General features: G+C 32.6%; 1 protein-coding gene across 1 annotated transcript in view; it reads left to right on the top strand.

Moving 5' to 3' along the window:
- Positions 1-15639, top strand: part of LOC106125411 (uncharacterized) — a 45697-nt gene extending 30058 nt beyond the window's left edge. The window contains exons 2-4 of the mRNA XM_013322604.1: positions 11170-11228; positions 14100-14300; positions 15271-15639. Of these exons, the coding sequence (XP_013178058.1) occupies positions 11170-11228; positions 14100-14300; positions 15271-15462 (452 nt within the window). The 3' untranslated portion in view covers positions 15463-15639. The remainder of the gene's footprint in view (positions 1-11169; positions 11229-14099; positions 14301-15270) is intronic.
- Positions 15640-17257: the final 1618 nt, after the last annotated feature.

The following is a 17257-nucleotide window of genomic DNA, read 5'->3' as shown; positions in this document are numbered from 1 at the left end:
TTACTGCATGGAGGGTCAAATAAAGTAACTTAATCACTTTGATTACACTTAGAAGCGTATAGACTTTCATATATCATAGACATGACCTTTTTACCATAGAACTAAATCGTAAAAGTACTAAATTTACTTTTAGTCCATTAACCCTTTAACTGGTAGAAGCAATTTTGTGTCTAGGAAAAATAAAAACTCGTTTTTTTGGTTTATTGTAGGTACTTTAATAACTTTTATTAAAGAAAAAAACAATCATATTCAGTGGAAGAAAAAAATTATGGTCTGTGGTGTTTTTTTACACCAACAATATGTTCCGTTTTACGCAGCGTCACTAAGTTTTAAGGTATTGGTGCTACAAAGTGGAAAAAAACACAAATGTTGGTGGCAAACATATTGCCACCACCAGTAAAAGTGTTAAACTTTTTACTTTATTTCCTGTTATTTATTCGTTATTGAAAAGCGGTCATATTGATATGAATTTATTGCACACGATAATATCGTACTTCGTTCTAGTAAACTAGATAATATTTAGTAATAATTGGCTTAAATCAAAATAGGACAATTACTAATAATATTATCGCAATTCAAAGTGTTTAGAATCGATTTTTTTATATCATAAGATGGCAAACGAGCGAGCGGCCACCTGAAATCGCTGATATAGCGAAGTGACCGTTGCCAGAAAGAAAATATATTCCCTTTCCATGCATCCCCTCATCCGGAAAGTCCACTTCCACTTCCCATCCTTTCCTTATGAGAAAAAGGGTGGGAAGGGAAAGAGTACTAGATTAGGCCACCGGGACGCACACTCATCAGATGAAACGCGAAACATTATACGATTATTAACGAATATTAAAATATTGGATCTTAGTTTGTGAACAAGGAGCATTTGTCGATTAATCAATCCTAAGAACCTTCTTGCTTTCATGAAAAAAGTTGTATATTTTTAGACATTATAAGTTTGAATCCTTTGGCGCGAATGGCGCGCTTTCGTTACCAAGTCGTGTGTCAGATTAGTGAGGGGACATAAACATCGACAATATAGTAAGGCTAGTGTTGCGCCAGTACACCGGCACAGTGTCAGATTTTCTTTCTAACATTTATATTATATAATACGTCAACTAGCTGTCGCCAGCGACTCCGTCCGCGCGGGATTAAAAATAGATGTTGGCCGATTCTCAGATCTACTCAATATGCTCACAAAATTTCATGAGAATCGGTCAAGCCGTTTCGGAGGAATATGGGAACGAAAATTGTGACACGAGAATTTTATATATAAGATCTTAAGTCTGGATGATATCTTTGTATATGGTTACTTTGTACTTTGGACACAATTTATCCTAATCGTAGCTAACTAATTACTTAAGGTCATTGACCTACGATAATTATTAGCATTGTGTCCGAGTGTTTGATTGCGTACGTGCCACCATGCATGTTGTATTGAAGGACGGTTGTATAGTTATAGTTCCCTTTTGTTGGTCACGTATTGTCCGGTGCACGTTACGTTCTGTTAACTCTCTATTGTCGAGGATACAAATGACAGTTTACTTTGAAATGTTGTCCAAGCCTCGTAAGTTATACTACAAGCTACTACGATATCAAATCATATGGTATTCATCACTCTCAAACTTATAATCTCAGTATATCGTTATCCCTGTCCTTATCTTTGACAAAACAGAGATGACATTATATTTTAAGCGGGGATATTGGTCTCAGAAACCCAAGGTAAATGCCGCCTTAAATGGACAACTTCAAGTCTTCGGTAGGGACTTCAAATATTCGGTGTACTAACAGCATTATTTTTTTGCAGCATTTTTGCTGCTAGCAACATGCGGCAATTCAGTACAGCGGCGTTTACTGTCCGATAATATGTTTCTCTAAATGCATAGTATGTTTTATGTCGCTAAATAACAGTAGCTTTACGTCAATGGTTGATATTTTAATATATTGAATGGAAAAATGTCAAAGACATTTTCGCAATTTAACAATACACGTTATTGTTTAAAGAACTAAATATCATTGTGTTAATTAATGAATGGATGACACAAAGCATTATGCTTTAAATGAGTCTGGAAAAATCCTTTTCAATACCAAGTCAACGATCGATCTTAACATTCGAAACAAAACACAACTCAGAATATAGCATATTTAAAATAACGCCTGGAATTCCAAAACATGTATTAAGTTTTTTTTTTTTTTTAAATATGGTTTTCCAATCGGACAGTTTTATACGTCAACGGACAGTTGTATAATCAACGGTTTTATACGTCATTCAAAACGAGACTAATAAAAGAAATTCCATATTCAAAACGTAACATTTTATGACAAAACTAGATGTCGCGACACCGTCCACGCGGAGTTTTAAAAAAAAACTTTATGTTTTAAAAAAGTATATGTGTTTTTAAAGACATTGTTCTAAATTTATGTCGAATTTTATCAAGATCTGTTGATCCGTTCCGGAGATACGTTCAAACAAACATACATTAATCCATCTAAACATTCGCATTTATATTGTTAGTAAGAAATAAGGTAAAAAAATCTTTACTTAGTCAATAATGACTAAATGTTCGTCAATAAGAAATAAACATACAAATACTAAAATGACAGAGGAAGTTAAAAAGGGCACGCACAAAACTTGCATGTTTACACTTTCTAGTGTACACAGACGTCACTTACTGGGACATTGATGGCCTCTGTAAACGGACGGGATTTAGCATAAACACAAGGCGGGAAGTGACGTGAAGTAAACAAGCATTTTATGGGAAATGCAGTTAATGTATTTGGGATAATTTATCATTGCAAAAAAATGCAGACCATTACTAGACATTAATCGAGTTATATTAGAAAATACGTCAGAGTTTTTCAGCCATGTATTAAGCTTCATTGACCAGTATCTATTATTAAAAAAATTAAAAAACACAAAAATAATTTTTATTTTTTTTCATTCCTTAACAATTCGTATTTACCAGTTGACAGCTATAAAATTAACATTTGTATCCGAATGTTTCTTAGTATATCTGTTTAAATGCCACGTTTAAATAAAAATAATTCGTTATTACACTCGATTGACTGTTTTATGACATTTCAATTAATGATATCTCAGACAAGATGGCCGCCTTCGATAATAATTTGTGTTCGAAATTTAAATTATGTTTTCACTTTCAGTCCAACATGTTGATCGTAAGATAACCTATAAGTTAACTGTTGTTTCTTATAAGTGTTAACATTTTAACATAACTTGTCTACAATATTTTATTAAACGTAAATCTTAATCAAGAAACTTATAGTATTTTTTAACTTATTTTCAAATCTCCAATATTTAGGTTTGAATAAAATTTGTTTCGTATTAAATGTCATCAAAATGTACTACGCGGGTACATCATTAAATTGTGTCATCAAAGGCGCCGTGGTGTCTCGTAAACTTTTATACACAAATCCAGATAAAGCTGATCCTACACTACGGTTACCAGCAATTTTGCACAGAATAATATTTGCGATTTTTATAGAAATACAAACACATCAGAAAGTTATTCTGCTAAAAATATATACAAAATGAAAACCACTAAGGTTATGAAAATGCATATGTTGTGAAGCAAAATGACTTATTGTATAAAATTATATAAAATACTAGCAATTGACGGCGACTACGTCTGCTCGGAATATAGAAAAACTAGTAAAAGATATAGCGTACATCATCATAGTGTAGCTTCCCAACAGTGAAAGTATTTTTCAAATCGGTTCAATAGTTTTGAAGCCTATTCAATACAGACAAATAATCAAATCTTTCCTATTTACAGTATTAGTATGTATCTACCATTATCTTTGATAGTACAGTTATGTTTAGTTATTTGTACCTGCAATAAATACTAAAGTAATAACACGCTTTATAAAATTCTACATTTTAGCTGTGGATGCTAAGATAAATTATAATACTTAGATTATAATGCTTATAGTATTCCTGGTGTATCACCAGCCGAATTAAATTCATCTTCAGTAGGTTAACTGGAATTAGGTCTGTTGGTCGAAATGTTATCGAGGCGCCTGCCAGACTGGCTCGTAAAATGCCAGCAAACATACCCCCTGTATTTTATCCACAATTGGGTAAATATTGGGTAACAAAGGACTACGTAAAAACTAAATAATTCGCTCAAAATTTGTTAACTGTACGAATTAAATCTGTTCTATGTATTTTAATCTTACTTTTATAAGTTAACTAAAACTAAATATTCTTCCTTAAATTATATAAAACACTTCGCTTTTTCAGCGATTACATGTGGCCGCTCGCTCGTTTGCCACCTTATGATGTAAAAAAAACCATGTATGTATTTTGGTTATAGACAAGTATTTAGATGTATATCTATTTGATGGATGGATGTATAGATGTTAGAAGGTATCCCCAGAATGGCTGTATGGATCTCGATGAATTGGCATAGAGCATATACTGCAAGAACGTATAGGTTACTAATTATGTTTTTTTTTTAAATTCCTAACGGACAGACTCGCGTGCCATATCCAGTATGTGTTATTAATATATAACTTATAGAAAATTATCTACATGTACGATAAAAGGTTATGGAATAACCTACAAAAATGTATCTGAAATAAAAAAATCTTAAAAGCCTTAATGTATGTGAACTCACACTCATTCTATTTTTAAACACAAAAGGCATTAAAAAAGGATGTAAGAGTTAAGTTTTGCATCGCACTTCGCGTGTAACTTAACATTAAACAACTTAATGAAACTTGCATAGTCCGAGCTAACTGCCTTATCACGGAGTCAATGGATTCTCGACCGTTTCACCTTTGCGAGCACTACGACCCTATGCTAAAGGTCACAAAGTTCACTTCACCTTAACAATGTGATGTACTAAGTTTGTATACCCTGTCTGAGGTCGTTCCCTCCTCTGTCCCGCATCCAGAAAACTAGTTGGTGCGAATACAAGACGGGGCACTATATTATTATACTTTATAAAAGGCGAACATGAAATTTATAGCTTTTTTTTGCTTTTTTCACTGGAGAAAATGTAGAAAGCCCTATCTGGGAACTTTATTTTACTTTTTTAATCTGTTAAACTTTATAGTATTTTTTCTGACAATATTTATATATTTAATATGTTATCGTGCAATCATATAGCAACAATAGTGATAGAAAAAAATGATAACCAATTCTATAGAGCCTGAAGACGAAATTGAACCATCCGACGTTATTTACATAAAGCTAAACTCTGTTCGATTTTTATAGTGGTTTGGGTAAGTCTTTTACATCTTTTGTATATGTAAAAAGCACGAGTTAATCAGCAAATAATTGTAAATGCAATGAAGCATTGTATTCAAACAGTTAGCTTATAAAACAGTGTAATTTTCTGCTCTCTTTCCTACGCTGAGAATTTACCTCGGGCTTCATACCGATCTAGCTAATAAATATTCAGTAAACAAATGTTGAAGCATGTAAAGAATTTGTTTACTAAGCTAGGAATAAGTAGAAATTCTACTGGCTATTTTTATGGTATTACAGTTGAACTTGGATAAGGGAGAACTGGATAAGCGTGCAATCTATATAAGTGAGAAAAATATAGCGATCCCTTGGACTTTATCTCCCAGGTTCAACAATATATTAATAATTAATTTTAATACTAATAGATAGCGCTCGATGTTTTAAATCATGTTGAATCTCTGGTAATGTGAAAGTTTGGATGGATGGATGTTTGTTAGAAGTTATCTCCGATACTGCTCCACAGAATTTCAATGAAATTTTGCATAGATGTAGAACATTGCGTGAAAGAACACATAGGCTACTTATAATTTTTTTTTAATTCCGCGTGGACAGAAGCGAGGGCGACAGCTAGTTAAACAAAAAAAATGTTATATACATTTTGAAACAAATAGTACTAATCATAAATGAAAAAATAGTTTTCGTATGTAAAACTTTACTGCACATAGCAAGATTATATTTCTATATGCACGATAAGTGTACAAAATGTTTGAAAACAATGAATTCCTCAAGGGACGTGGTCGTAGAGTTGATAAATGTTTTCGCACGCGGTATGTTGTTATGTAAACCGGATGTCATACTGAAAGCGATGTAATAACAATAATGTAGGCGTGTTTCATGCATAACTCATTGTGTTTTTAATAAAAATGTATTCAGTAGAAAATTTCTTTAAAATAATATTAAAAGCTTTGGTTTTCATGTTCCCCTCCTCCGTTGATTAAAGATAGGCAACGCATATGCAATTGCGTATGTCTATAGGCAACGATTGCTTCGCTATTTCAGCGATCTCAGGTGTAAAAAAATCTCCAAAGATATTTTCTACCAATTAATAAGTTATGTGCTTTCGAATTTTTATCATATTTCTATAATATTTATTTAAAATTTTCGTTTTGAAATTCTTTAATTTTGTTGTTACTTGTCACTTACCTTTGCATACTATATTAAATCTTTAAAGCAAAATACCGGCATAATTCAACTACTGGGCAAAACAGCGGGGTGCTTTCGCGGAATAATTTTGCATAATATGTTCACGACCAAACGTCAGTTACTTTTAAGCAGCCCTTATTGAAAAGGAAACACTAAAATAAACCACAGAAATATTTAAAAAAAAAACAATAAAAACAATCAATAATTTCACGTGTTTAAAAAGACATCATAGATAATTTCAGTATCTCTTAAAAAAGATATTGAAACATGAAATAACCTTAAACTCACATTATCAACGACAGTATTTATTCGGCATAACAACGAGATATTAAAGCGTGTTCTCGGAAACAATATAAAGAAAGTAAACGTCTTTATCTCAGGAGCTCGACTATCTAACATGTCGGGAGCCACAGACTAATCTCGTTACGTAAGAGATAACAAATAGCAGTATACCCATTGACATTGAATCCATCTATAGACGAGGCTGGAAACTTTTGAAGGAAGAACAATACACGAACAAGATACATATATATATATTTATTACTAACTGACGCCTATGCGTAGCTTATATGTTCTTCCAGACTATGTTCTACATCTATGCCTAATATCATCGAGATCCGTTGAGCCGTTTTTCTTGACTCGTCATGTCTATTATTATAATTTCTTTGGTTAATATATTTTTTTTATACTGTACATTGCAAAATTATTAAATACTTATTACATTGATTTAATAACTTTGAAGTCGATGTAAATTATTATACATGCCAGTAATACATGAACTCCTCAGTATTTATTATAAATCAATAAATAAATCTGTAGCATGTATGTAAAATATGTAACACACCGCGCAGTGTACTACGCGCTATCATAAATCGTCGCATCTCGCGCATCAGGGTTGTCAACATAAATAATCGCACACCGAAAACTAGATTAAATAAATTACTATCGTTTGTCTCTTAAATGTCTAGATGTGACCTACTCCATACTAGGTCTACGTAGTAAAATATCAATTGTAACATGGTAATAGTTTCCTTATTTCTCTTTAGAGATAATATTTTTTAACTTTTATAAATATTTATAGGCCTCTTTAAATGACCTAACTATTACTAGATCGGATACTGAATGTTCAATCTTTAGTTTCATAGCATACGAGCACGTGACAACCCTGGACAGGTAAGTTGAACCGTCTCGCTGACGGAAACAGGTCGAGACGTATCGTGTTGCACCGCCCGTTGCCCGCCGCCGTTCCAGCCACCGAAAACAACTAACCGTGAACGAGTTACTGTTAGCTTATACTGCATCCACATCAGACAAACGTTACAAATATAATAAGCTAATATACTTTAAAGAAGGTCAAAAACAAAAAAAAAGGTTAGGGTTCTGCAGTTAATTTTATCGCAAAACTTCTAATACCCATATCCTTTAAAGCCATATAAATAAATCCTCTTAAAGTATAAAAAAATACAATAACCAAAGACGACATGCCAAAAAGATTTTGCAAATCAAAAACGAACATTTCATTCATTCATTCATCATCAGCTCATACGTCCCCACCGAGGTGCTCGGAGCCTACCTTAAGTTAGAGGTGAACAAAAGCGAACACTATGACCTAATGCATCGCAGAAAATCTTACTAATATTATAATTGCGAATGTTTAGATGGATATTTATTTGAAGGTATCTCCAGAACGGTTGAACGGATCTTGATGAAATTTGGCATACGTATAGAACATAGTCTGAAAGAAAACATAGGCTACTAATTATGTTCTTTTAATTCCGCGCGGCGGAGTCACGGGCGACCGCTATACCTGTCATCATCATAAAACTATCCAATGCTTAAAGTAAAACTCACCTCTGATCTCTTGGATGCACATTGAGGTCAGTGGGTAACAATTGATTAATATTTGACAATAAGAAATGTCGACGTGGCTACCGGCAGAATGATATCGTATTTCATCCTGCGCTTTCCATAATTGAGCGCGTTCTATTGGAAACGTATAACGAAGTATTCCACAGGTTAAATGGAAAAACTGTTGTTATTCTAAAAAACTAGCCTGAAAATGTGGATGGATTGTTACAGAAGATGTGCGTAAGAGAGTGAATTCAAATATGACGGCTGATAGATTTACAATATGGAAGAGAAATATAACTTGTGTGGAAATAGGCAGTTTGATGACAGTCTGAAAGTTATTGAGTACAAAAGATTTTATTTCATACGGATTTAACGTGATTACTAATTACTAAGTAACTACTAATTACAATGTAGGATTATTACAAACCTCTCTACTACTTAGTACATCAGAGACAAACATCTCACGTATATACTGACAAGGCTCACTACGTGTGAAGAATCAACGAAATAAAACTATGGACCTACCATTTATGAATTTAAGGACAACCTTCAGTGTATTTTAATGATGCCTATAAAAGAGTTGTTTGTTACTATGATTGATATGTGATATGTGTTTCTTTTATTCGTACTAGCAACTCTACAGATGTTACTGGTCGTTAAATTTTACTAATATTATAAATGCGAATGTTTAAATGGATGGATGAATATTTGTTAGAAGGTATATCCGGAACGGTACAACGGATCTTGTTGAAATTTGGCACATATTTAGTGGGAGTGGCTAAAGTTCTGATCTAGAAATTTATTGAGAGATAGATTCTCGCTCATTTGTAACTTTTGTCCAGTAGAGGCTAAGATAACTTAATAAAATCGACATCTCAACATATATCTATTACATAACTCATTGATTGCCGAAATCGTTTCTAGAATTTCAAACTTTATCAATTGAAGAATTAAAAAAAACTTGACCATCGTTCACTTACTTTCTGGTTGAAAGGTTTTGCGTACTGTGGAAAATTCGCAAGGTCTAATCAGTCACGCGATTGTTGTAACATGCTTAAAACAAACTAAACTCTTTATGCTTTAAAAAAGTTTGCATTGTATTAAATTACAAATGTATACTTAAAATCAAAAGTCAAAAATACAGTTTTAAAATTCCAATTTCTATGTACAGTCAGCTACAAATATATGTATACAATTTAAAACTTTAGAAATTCATATAGGGCTTCGATTCCAAAAATATTAGGCATCTATTTGTCAATAGCATATATTCATATGCGAAAGCATACGGGCGGATAAGTGTGTACAAAATTTGAAAACCCAAGACCTGTACAATTTTAATTTGAATTAATACATATTTTTGCAGCTGACTGTACTACTTTGAGCGTAGAATATACTGCTGCGTTCAAATCAATAAAGCTAAAATCAATTTCAATAGTAAACATAATTTTGTCTTTAACGAGTTATTCATCAAAATAAATCAAATGTTACACAAAATGTATGAAAAATAAAAGTATCGTTTGCTCTTTGGAGTTGTTTGGAACTAAAATTAATACAGTTAAAGTTCTATTAGCTTGTTTAATTAAATTGTTGACTCTGAGATTAAATTCCTCGGCGTCACCGGGAATAGAGCTAAGCTTTCGTATCGGAACTTGTCTCAAACTTGTTTCTCTGTCGACAACATTCCTACAGATTTGTTATAACTGCCCGTAAATGGTCACTATTTAAACTAATAATGATTAAAATTTACGAATTAAATACTACAAATTTATTGATAAAGATATTAACTTTATTTTGATATCATACTTCATACTAATATTGTAAATGCGAATGTTTAGACGGCTGCATGGATCTCGCTGAAATTTGACATAGATGTAGAACATAATCTGGAAGAAAACACAGGCTACTTATTAAGTTTTATTTTATTTCGGGCGGACAGAGTCACGAGCGACAGCTAGTGAATAATAAGGGTATAAGATGTTTAGTAGTTTTAAAATTATATATGTAAATTAGAAACTTATTTCCAACGGCTGTCTCCGTCTTGATGATTATAAGATCGTAAGGCATAAAAATACGTTGGCTATTTTATTTGTAAAAAGAAGTAAGAGCTATTTACACGTATTTATTACTCAGGATATTTCTTAGTATTACACTAGCAATGAATCTATCAATCCTTTTTTAATTAATTACCTTGAACCGACATGATTTGTGACAGGATATGACAAACCGACACGGTTATATCGTCGTCATTAGTGACTAATCGATACTTTTTTGTCTATCTAATCAAGATTGTTAAGATACTTGGTCAAACCTACGTAATCTTGCCAAACATAGACTTCATATTATTTACGAAAAAACATATCTTTCTATGATTTATGTTGTTTTTATATAAATTGTGTGTATGTGTGTGTATTTGACGGAGGAGGGGACGTAAGCAATGGGTAATATAATCATTCTGTGTGACCCCTCCACCGTCCGTTAAAGGTACATCTGCAATTGCAGATATCTATGGGCAGCGGTCGCTTTGCTATTTCGACGAATTTGTGTGGTCGCTTGGTCATTTGCTACCTTATATTTAAAATAAAAACAGGATTTACAGAATAAAGCAGAAGTAAAGTATAATAATTATCTGCTCTCTATTGCCAAATTGGCTACGCATCAGTAAAACATATTATGCATATTTTAATGCCTGGTTTACATTATGCCAGTATAATAGGACATAGCCTAGCATGTACTGTTTTGCCTCACTAGCGCCAGTTAGTACATTATGCCAGAATTTTGGGTCCTAATGTACTGGCATAATGTAAATAAACCAGCAATACTCTTTTGATTAGATATTTCTTCATTATTTATAAATATTTTTCTTGCATTAACTCGATTGGTAAATATAATTAAATTAATTAATTTTGTTACAGTTGTGGTAGACGTGGACGATCGGCCTGTCTGTGTGGAAATCTGTGATACTGCTGGACAAGTAAGTCTATTCTCCTTACTCTATTCTAGTGAGTTTACACTGCCGAACAATATTAGTAAGAAAAAAATATAAGAATATTTTTCAAAAAATGATCAATATAATTACTAAATAACCAACTAAACAATTGAGTCTAAATGTTTTAAAAGCCAATGAAAATAAAGGGAAAATTCACGAGTACCGAAAGCCCTTACGTAGAATTCCCCGCAAGGTTAATGAAGTAGGTTAATTGTCTAATTATAAAGTTTGTGTTACGTTAAGCTCGTAGTATCATTACTTCATGGAATATGGTAGCTACATTTCTGTACTGAATACTTTAATATCTTGCTTCAAGTTTCATTTGAATTCCCACTTGACGTAAGGAGAAATTTTAATTCTTATTTTAGTATACTATTCCTTTATAACATCATCAGCTCACTATACGTCCCCACCGAGGGGCTCGGAGCCTACCCTAAGTTGAGGGTGATTAGGCCATAGTCAACCACGCTGGCCAAGTGCGGGTTGGTTGACTTCACACATATCTTTGAATTCCTTCTCATATGTGCAGATTGCATCACGATGTTTTCCTACACCGTAAGAACGTCGGATAAAATGTACATATGTAAATCGAAAATCGAAAAACACATTGGTACATGGTGGGATTCGAACCCAGGACCTGCAGATTGCAAGTCAAGTGCTTGACCACTGAGCCACCGACGTTCTTTATAAAAAGCTAACTAAATTATTTATATCATTACATAGCAAGCTAAACGTTAATTTTTAGTTAACCGGAATTCTATGCAATTTATTGGTCGAACATCTTTCAGTTATAATACTGAAAATGCTTGCAAAATTTGTTGCTTTTTACTTTTAGTACAAACTATATAAATCATTTTAAAGAATGATTCTGAGTTGCTCAGTGTACTCCTCCAGCATCTCTATACGCCCAACTACATATAAATCTTACTTATAGCGTAAATGTTTGGATGTGTAAATGGATACATTCAGAACGGCTCAACGGATAACAAATTATATTAGCTTGCTTATCACTATCACAAAGGCCGGCAACGCATCTGCGGTTCCTCTGGTATTGCTGATGTCCATGAGCGTCGTTGAACACCTCGGTGTTCCCGCTGCTCGTTTGCCCTTCTGTTATAAAAAAAATGGCATAGTCTGGTAGAACACAAAGGCTAATTAAGTTTTTTTAAATCCGATGGAAGGAGCTGGCGACAGCTATTTACGTGCAGAGATTCATGCTTTGTTTAAAAAAAAAAGAATAGCCAAATGTTCTAACATTTTATCACAATACGCAGACGTATTTTTGATGTCTTCGACACATGTTAATAAAAAAAAATACTAGAATTAAATACTCTACTTAGTAAATAAAGATGAACTATTGTATACACACCTGTTTCTACCTAACCTTTTCACATATAAAAAATATTGCGCGTCTGCGTTTGCAGATGCGTTTAATTGAATGTTGTTTTTTGCTTGTACCATTGTCGCACAGTTCACATCTTTCCTGTTTCCCACAGTTTCTTTTCACCTTCGTTAAGCTTAGCTTGACATTAAGATATTTACGTTGGGGTTAGAAGAAAATATTCTCACAGTAATGTAAAAAAGTACAGTAGAGTAATGCGTTTTTATATGCATCTTATTAATATCTTTTGTCTTTTTATTAATTAAAACACTACAATTTCGTCTTGAATTTTTTACACTTTTAAACTTTGTCTTAACTTTTACTTTGCCCTGGTTATTTTTTTTTTGTAATTACTTTATTGATAGTAATAAATGATGATTACAAACGCATTTGCGGTGAAAGTCTGTATGCGCGTTAAACTGCGTATTTATAAGGCTGCGTTCATTAAACCCTTCGTCGTATTAAATGACGGACGCTTAGTGTAATCATGCGTACAATTTATTAGAAAAAATTAACTGTTTAATAACATTCACTCGCGCAATAAAGCTTCAAAAAATATAATAGTACGTTTTTAGAGACATTATGTTTTACTGTATCTTAGAACTTTAGATACAATAACGCATCGGGAAAGATTACTTGGCCACTAAGGGAGACCCTCAGTGTTGTTGTCTCATATTAAACATTCACTATGTGGCACTTTGATTGTGACGTAAGTAATATGGTCACACGTTACATAAATTGCGCAACAAAATTATAGAGACGAGTATAACGCGTCTATAAAATTGATTTAATTGCTCGTGTCAACTTTCACCTTAACTCCCAGTTCTGTTAACGTACCTACAAACAAAGGCTCGATCTTTTTATGGGATCTTTTTAGTTTAAGCAAAGCTAATTTACGCCTACGATGTTGATTGCTACATGATCGTGGGATTGTTTATACTAACAATTAATTGGTACTAAAGATTACCTTACAAATTGTTCTCATGTTTAGTCTAGCTATCAGAACTTTGCCTTTATAATTAGTGTGTAAAATATATTTAAAATAGACTATTATACTCTTAAATTATAAACTGGGAGTTTATTTTATACTGCATATTTGTAAAGCTGCTTTTAGTGGTTGTTCTCACCCTGTTAGGGTAAAAGATGAACTTGGGTAACTTATAGACAGAATCTACTTAATCCTTTTCCTTCTTAACGACACTTTATCGCAAGCTGATCCCCCTTTTTAAATATTCTTCCTAGTTTTAGACATTATTAGTTAGAATCCTTTGGCGCGAACGGTGTGCTTTCATTATAAGATCAAGTGTCAGAATGATTAGTGAGGGGACATAAACGTCGACATTTTAGTAAGGCTAGTGTTGTGCTAGTACACCGGCAGTGTTGGATTTTCTTCCTAACAATGGTCATATAATAGTTTATTATGTTGTCGAGCTGTGCCGATTAAATTATTTATCATTATTATTCGATGTTTCCAGGACTCGATGTCAGAGTTACGAGCGCTCTGCTACCCGGGCACGGATGTGCTGATGCTCTGCTTCTCTGTGGTGCGGCCAGAGACATTCCGCTCTGTGGCGGAGCGGTGGACGCGAGCGGTAGCCAGTGTGAACGCACCCTTAGTGCTCGTCGGAACGCAGAGTGATCTCGCGACAGACGATAAAGTCTTACAAGGACTTAAGGTAAGAAAGATTCAAGTTAATCTATCTTGTATGACATTAGCTAATTGTTAGTCATAAACAATCGCGAAAGTTTGGATGTATGTATGTTTGTTAGAAGGTATCTCCAGAACGGATCAACGGATCTTTAATGTAGCACAGATGTAGAACATAGTCTGGAAGAACACATAGGCTACTTACAGAGTTTTTTAATAATGCGCAGACAGAGTCGCGTGCGACAGCTAGTAATTAATAAAAAGAACAGGCAATTGTATTTCGAATTGAATGGTAACCCACTAAGTAGATTCAATTAGGTTACAGGATGTCACAATATACCGCACTTATATAGATTCTTGCAAAAAATACGTTTTTTTAACACCCCAAGTGAAGTAATTCACAAAGCTATATAAGCACGTAATAACTACATAAATAATATGATGTTTCAAACGATACCATGATATATTCATTGAAGACCGTTAAACCGTTGATGTCCCAACATCTTAGCATAAAAAATGTAAGCGGCCGCGGCTTTCCTACGGCAATGCCTCTCTGAGATAACATCTGACAGAGTCAATACGGGTTATGCGGGCCCGATGCACTATCACTGTAATTGTTTTTGATTTATATTTGTTGCGTTGCATAATGATACATGACGCTGATAACTATTATGGAACGAGTTTTGATATTACATTTCGGTACACGTCTACGTACATGCGTTGTGCTCTGTCCTCGGCGGTATTTCCCAACCGTTACGACTTAGGGTAAGCTAGGACATAGGATCAGTGGTAATCGAGTTTTAACAAAAATATTTATATACTCACACAAAACATTGTAAAAAGAATTCCAAGAGATACATTGAATATTAGTATAGACGTAACATCTATTCCCAAATGGTCTGGTGACATAACACGATCTAACAGAGGACTGGAGTAAATTAGTTATTTGAATTTTAATAATTTTGGTGTTTTTTAATATTAATTTCTTATTATTTCAGGCGATTGGAGAGCATGCTGTGACTGAAGTAGAAGCGAGAGCACTGGCAACTAAAATAAACGCCGTCTACATCGAAACTTCTTCCAAGACGCGGAAACAACTGAAAGACGCTTTCGACGCCGCCATATTGGCGGGATTGCCCGTCGTACATGTTAAACGACCGTTTTGGAAGAAATTATTATGTCTAAATTAAACATCAAAGACTTTATTTTATCAACATTTATGAATTTAAAAACTGCACGAATGTTTACGATATTGTAAGAGGAAATGAGTTTTTTTAAATAAAAATCTTTATACTAAACACGATTTAGGAATACTTAGTACAAAATTGGTTATGCATCACTTATTATAAAGGAAATAATAAAAATCATGTTAATTATAAATAAATGTAAAGCCCTTTAAAAATAAACCTTTTTAAAAATTAAAAAAAAATCGTATTCCAAATTATTAAAAAGTATTCAATCAATTTCTGGATTTATTAATTTTCGTTTTTTTTTAATGAATGTATCTTTATATTCGTGCAGTATTTTGTTATGTCAAAATTCTACAATACATTCGTAAGCAATTATGGAAGACTGATCCTATGGTTAAATAAAATTTGTCGACCAATATATGAACGTGATTAAGACAATATGGGAATTAATTGTTTCAAATTAAGCTGAACAGCTTAAAGAATATGTCTCAAGCTCCCAAAGCTAAATATTAAGATATAATTAACTTTAGATTATGTGCCTTACTCAATAATTCAAAGATTTATATATTGTGCTAAATTGTTGACATATTTGACGTATATTTGTTTAGAATAACTATGTTATATCATTCTCTGTATATAAAGCTCGTATTATAAGATTCGATTACAGATAAAACAAATCTATCCATAGACAAGCAAATACTGAGAAAATATTATAATTCTACAATCGTTTTCACATTTTTTTTTAATTTTTTGAAATATTAAATAACTTATAAAATAAGATCTGATAAAATATTTTTTGCTTTTTAAAAGTAGCGTCATTTTCTTTTATCTTGAAAATTGAATGGAGATTACATTAAGTAATAAATTTTTCGAATTTTTTTTTAGAAATATATATTAAAATTGAGTCTTGTTGAAAATATCGACGTTTTTTATTTTTTTTGTCATAAAAGGTTAACAATTTTAACAGTATTTACATACAATTACTTCAATAAATGACAAATATAGTTACGTGTTATGTATTCATTATGTACAGTAAATGTAATATAGTTAAATGTATATAGAACAGTTGCTTTATGTAAATTTTGTTTAGATACTCAACACGAACTGACGATTATATTTTATTACGGCTAAAATTGTTTTATTTCATTTTTTATAATCCCAAAATTGTTTTTTTTTAATCCATACCAATCGGATAAAATACCGAAATATAAATAATTTGATGCTTCTGGTATTTTCCCGATATTTCTTTTGATTTTACCGATTTACAGTACAGCCCATTAACAAACTAATCATTATTAAGGAGAACTACTGAACTGAATTAATAAACTCTATATGGGTTCGAATGTGATGACACATCGTCAAAGTCGGTTTTATCGTACAATAATAATACAGTATACATTCATAATAATATAAATAATGAGGGAAAACTGCGAAAAAACTCATGCGTCAGTCGTGTAATAAAAACGGTACTATAAATATGTAATAGCAAATTGATACTTAAACAACTTTGCTATTCTAAAAATTCAGGCAATTAAAATAATAGCAAAGCTATTGTTATCCAAGTTTGTTAGGACATTAAGGATCCCTTGAATGTTATTTTGAATAAATTACGACTTGTGATAAAGATCCCTAGAATCTATAGATAGGAAGGATTTAGTCACTTAAAAAATACTACTGAACATTATGCATTAAAACTTTTAAATTTTAATAATTCAACACCTATTTTGGAATTTTTGGGAATTCATCAGAATTATAATATTTAAAAATCTCTTTGCAATGAAAGTTATTTAAATAC

This window comes from Papilio xuthus, unplaced genomic scaffold (genome assembly GCF_000836235.2).
Source record: "Papilio xuthus unplaced genomic scaffold, Pxut_1.1 DF825928.1, whole genome shotgun sequence".
In the NCBI taxonomy this organism is placed as follows: domain Eukaryota; kingdom Metazoa; phylum Arthropoda; class Insecta; order Lepidoptera; family Papilionidae; genus Papilio; species Papilio xuthus.
The sequence above is the reverse complement of the archived record's forward strand: the minus strand, read 5'-3'. Positions and strand labels throughout refer to the sequence as shown.